At 47.0% G+C, this 5,356-nt stretch overlaps 1 protein-coding gene across 1 annotated transcript; it reads right to left on the bottom strand.

The window, feature by feature from the left end:
• Positions 1–236: 236 nt before the first annotated feature.
• LOC119324149 lies at positions 237–1,364 on the bottom strand. The gene has a single exon (XM_037598230.1). It carries the CDS (start codon positions 1,323–1,325, stop codon positions 246–248), a length of 1,080 nt encoding a protein of 359 aa, XP_037454127.1. The 5' UTR covers positions 1,326–1,364; the 3' UTR covers positions 237–245.
• Between the last annotated feature and the right edge of the window lie 3,992 nt (positions 1,365–5,356).

The raw sequence follows: 5,356 nt of genomic DNA, 5'->3' as shown, positions 1-5,356 counted from the left end.
GTGGGGTGAAAGAATAAACTATGTTAAATGCAATAAAGTCCTATGGCTAAACAGTGCCTGGGTCCCAGCAAAAAAGAAAGAAAAATCCCATGTGATAAAGGAAATTATGAGTATGTGTACGTGGACAGATGGCACACAATAATTGGCTGGCAGGACCTCGGTAGAACCCGGTTCCGCTAGTTCGGATCTTGTATGTAGTCCTCAGTGAGATTCACCTGCTGACTGTTTATTAGGCTACAGAAGTTTCAGCTCATTACTTGAGAATTCAGAGCCTTGGAAGCCACAACTGCAAACGGAATAACAGCAATAAAAGCGTACACATGGGTAAACAAAGAAGCAAAATCAGCAGCTTTGACCATGGCACTGGGCGCAGGCGTCTTGTGCGTCAAGAGTCTCCATCCGAGGCCTGCGGTGGCAGCTGCGCCGCTGAAGAGCACGAACGCAGAGGCGTAGCTGCTGACTGGAGTGTTACTGCTGGCCGCCAAGACAACCAAGAAGCCCGCAAAGGTGACCTTGGTCAGCTCCATGGACGCCGGCTTAACATCTTCGCCCACGTTCTGCTGGAAAAGAGTTGCGAATATCCATGCGAAAAATGAAACCAGCGGCATAACCCACACTAGCAACGCCAGCTCTCCCAGCAAGGCAGCCGTGAAGAAGAAGACGTTGAGGGCGAACGCGAAGGCCAGACCCAAGTTGAGAACCTCGACGATGTTGCACGCGTCGTTGCTTTCCTCTTGTGTTGTGGTTGGAGGCACCGTGGCCAACAGCATGATGAATACGCCCGTCAGGCAAGTGCAGAAGCTCAGCGGAAGCGACGCAACAAGCAGTCCTGGTGGTGCGTCGCTGCTGCTCGGTAGCTCTAACGCCGCCAGGCCTTCCAACCCCAGAAACAGAAGCGCAGTGACAGCGGCTGCGAAATCGATCGAGTTTTCCAGCCTAGCTTGTTGATATTCCGTGTACAGCTGTGCATCCTCATTACGGCCATTCCGCCTGGTCTTGTTGTAGCACCACAAGATTGCAAATGTGTAGGGAAAGAGAACAAGCATGTAACTGAGGTTTTCCAGATCGATAAGAAGTATGATGCCATAGACCAGGACCGTCAGCAGAAGGGCGCAGAGGTGGATGAGCAACTTCGAGGCCACAAACAGGAAGTCCGCGACGAACGTGTGTGTTAGCTTCGCTAACGAGAGGCAGATGAAGGGTAGTAAACCGGCTTCCAGAATGGAGGTGACTAGTGTAGAGATGCTGAATCGTACGAACCCGTCTCCCTCGTTCTTCACGTCGACCTTCTTCAGTGAGATGGCAAGAAGAACCGGGCATACCATTATCACGGCACCTTCGGTGAAGGCTCGCACCCGGTTCTTCATGGGGTCCTGGTGCACAACAAATACAGCGTGAAAAAAATTAGAAGAACAGCTTCAATCTTGATGAGCTCGAAGAGAAGATTAGAAGAGCAAAATAAACGCGACAAAAAGCACACCCACGATGAACTATGCATCAATTCAATTCATTCAAACAAGGCTGAATAAAAAGGAAACCAAATATGCTTCAAGACTGGATTCTTACCATGTGCTGGTCACTTCTGTTTAATTCAACCGAGGAAGTCCCTAGCAAAGATTTTATCCCCCTCCATTATTAGCAACCAAGTATGATGATAGCACATATATAGCCTCAAGCCAACAGAAATTACAAGGAAATTACCCTGCCGGAAGCTGGCCGCCCTTCCAGAAGCTTCACTGCATCTGCAGGTACAACACAGAAATCCTAGCGTAGGGACTGCCGGTCCCGTCTAAACTATTTGGCGGAATGGAAACTGAGCAACCTAACATGCTGCCCAGAAGATATCATGGGTTCATGGATGAGCGCCTACTTGAGTGCACGGCCAGGTCAAGTCAATCTGGTTAAGTCAGGCTGCATTTTTTTTTGCTTGTCTCCTTGCTCAGTTAGGCTAGTCATAGTGGGAGTAACTTAGCACACTTCGAGAAAATTCTGCTTATGTAGCAAGTAATTAATGAGAGGTGGTAACATAATATGTTACTGTAAATCCAAGACAAGATGAGTCTATGAGCTAATAAATGAAGTCATCTATGATACTACTATTATATTACTTTGCATTATGAAGGTAGTAACTTAGACTAGTGTCATATGCATGACACTAGTCTAAGTTACTCCCCACTATGACCAGCCTTAACAATTCAACCAAAAAAAAACCGAAGGTACATTGCAAGTGTGGTCCTCTGTCCAACAACTCTCAGATTACTTGTACAGTTGTACTAGCTTCACGCGGTTGTTGCTGGCCGGTTCCAACTTCCAAGGGCATCTCTAGCCAATCTCTCAAATTGGCATCTTTTGAGGAGATAAAATGCACCTAACCGAAGTCTCAAAACAATAGCTCCTCAAAAAATTTAATTAATTCCTAAAAGGTATCTTTTTGGCCTCAAAACTGAGGGAGCTTTGCTGTTTGCCAGCTTCCGGGCACTCTGGTGGTATTTTTATTGGTGCGAAATTGGACTCCTTTGATTTTATTGCGTTTGAGCATGGTATCTTCTGGGCTAGCATGGTGGTGCTACACAGAAGTCCCAATGTTTTGTGGGAGCTTATGGTGGATTATGGCCCGGCGGACCATTTTCTTTCCTCGCTATTCTTGGATGAGCTCACGGCCAAAATTGATTCTTGCACCCCCTCCCCTGCTGATTGGCGGCGATTTTAACTTGCTCAGGTCCCCAGGTGACAAAAATACTTTGAATTTTTCTTGGCCCTTGGCGGATGCATTTAATTATTTTATTGTGGATTGTGCTCTTCGTGAGATTCCCAGGACCGGCTCACGTTTTACTTGGTCTAACCACCAGTCCAATCCTATCCGCTCTGTCTTGGACTGCGTTTTTACTTCCTCCTCGTGGGACACTCTTTTCCCCGTGCCTCTCTCTCTGCCCTGCCTCATGTGGGATCAGACCATTCCCCTTTCACCCTCGATTTGGGTGTATTTGCTTCATCTAAGGCTTCCAGGTTTCGATTTGACACCTCTTGGCTGCTGGTTGATGGTTTTCCTGACCCGGTGGCTGGGAAAATTGTCTTCCTTCTTAACTCTAGAGAGAGGTCGTTTGGGCCTATGGATGATTGAAATTTTTGTTCTTATCAACTTCGGAAATTTCTCAAAGGTTGGGGCCATAATTGTGCAGCTGAAGACTGGAAAGAAAAACGTGTTCTGCTGGGCCAGGTGTTTGCGATGGATGCGGTCGCTGATGCCTCCGGGCTGTCTGCCATGAGATGGCAGCCGCGTTACGACCTTGAGGCTCTCCTCATGAAGCTCCACCATCAGGCTGAGGTTTATTGGAGGCAGCGTGACACGATTAATTGGTCCTTGATAGGGGATTCTCTTAATGTCTATTTCTTTGCTATTGCTAATGGTAGACGTTGCCGGTGCTCGATTGATAGTTTGTTGATTAATGGTGTGCATGTGGTTGACCCTAGCCTCATACTTGAGCACGTGCATGATTTCTTCGCTTCCTTGCTTGCTGCCAAGCCGACTTCTAGTCTTTTGGTTTCTCCCAACTTGTGGGCTTTGTGCAGACGTGTGTCTGATGAGGAAAATCTCGCTCTCTCGCTTCCTCTTTCGGTGGAGGAAATTGAGTTGGCGATCAATTCTGCTAACATGAACTCTGCTTCGGGTCCAGATGGTTTCTCGATCCCTTTCTTCCAGAGATTTTGGCTGGCTTTGCGTTCTATGGTGTGTGCTGTAATTCAAGGGTTTTGTTTGGGGACTGTGGATATCTCCAGACTTAACTATGCTATCTTGTTTCTCATCCCAAAGGTCAAGGGTGCAGATTTGATATCTCAGTTCCACCCGATCGCCCTGATTAATAATTTTGCCAAGTTTCCGGCCAAAGGGTTTGCGGCTAGGCTTTCTCCTGTTGCCCATCGTACTATTAATCCTACTCAATGTGCCTTCATTAAGGGCAGATACATTATTGATGGTATTCTTTGTTTGCATGAGATTGTGCATGATCTTAGGATTAGAGGGTCTCGTGCCATTATTTTTAAGCTTGATTATGAGAAAGCTTATGACTCCGTTAGTTGGGATTTTTGTAGACAAGTTCTCCTTGCTAAGGGGTTTGAGGTTGCGTACGTGCATCGGGTGATGCAACTTGTCTCCGGTGGTCATACTACAGTTGCAGTGAATGGTAATATTAGTAAAATATTTGTCAACGACGGGGGCCTACGGATGGGCGGTCCGTCTTCACCCTTCCTCTTTAATTTTGTGGCAGATTCCTAATCCTGTATGTTGGAGCGGGCTGCCTCCGCTGGTCACATTTCACCTGTTATCTCCCACCTGCTGCCGCAGGGTATCACCCATCTCCAATATGTTGATGATATGACTATTATGGTTGAGCTGAATGATGCTTGTGTTGCCCATCTCAAATTTATTCTGTTATGCTTTGAGGCCTTGTCGGGGCTCGAAATTAATTTCTCTAAGTCTGAGGTGATTGTAACTAGTGTGTCTGATGATGAGGCCCTGATGGTTTCTCGGCTCCTCAACTACAGTCTAGGTTCCTTTCCTTTCAAATACCTCGGTCTCCCCATCTCTCCGTTCCATTTATGTGCAGAAGAGTTTGAACATCTTGTTACTAAAGTGGGCAATAGGGTCATGGCGTGGCATGGCAAGTACAACACGTCTGCTGGGAAGGTTTTCCTTATTAATGCATGTCTTTCTTCTCTTCCCATGCTCACCATGGGCTTCTATAGGCTCTCCCACGGCACTCATGATGGTTTTGATAAGCATAGAGGGCCTTTTTCTAAAATGTTGCTGATAACAAGCACAAGTATAGGTTTGTGAAGTGGAAAATCGTCTGCAGACCCAAAAACCTTGGGGTGTTGGCCATTTTGAACACTGCGATAATGAACAAATGTTTGATTATCAAGTGGTGGTGAAGGATTATGACATCTTCTTCCAGTACCCTTTGGTTTGATCTCTTGAAAGCTAAGTATTTTCCTTCTAGCAGTCCCATCTTTGCATCGGCGGCTCGGGGATCCCAGTTTTGGAAAGGCTTGGTCAGAGTTCATGACCTATTTGATGAGCATGTTAAGTTCGTTGTGGGGTATGGTGCCTCCACTCGCTTTTGGTTGGATTGGTGTTCTGGCGGCTTTTCTTTAGCCTCTGCTTTTCCTGTGTTGTTTTCTTACTGTTCGAACCCGGAGCTCTCCCGTAATAACTGGGACATGGGCCTCGGGAGACCCCTCTCCCCTGCAGAGTTGGGAGACTGGCATCGCCTTGCTGCTTTGTTCCCTGTGCTCTCAGAGGAGGAGGATACTATGGTCTGGCCCCACGTAGCTTCTAGGAAGTTTTCTATCGAGTCTT

Source organism: Triticum dicoccoides, chromosome 1A (genome assembly GCF_002162155.2).
Source record: "Triticum dicoccoides isolate Atlit2015 ecotype Zavitan chromosome 1A, WEW_v2.0, whole genome shotgun sequence".
NCBI classification, from domain to species: domain Eukaryota; kingdom Viridiplantae; phylum Streptophyta; class Magnoliopsida; order Poales; family Poaceae; genus Triticum; species Triticum dicoccoides.
This window is presented reverse-complemented; position numbering and strand designations above follow the sequence as displayed.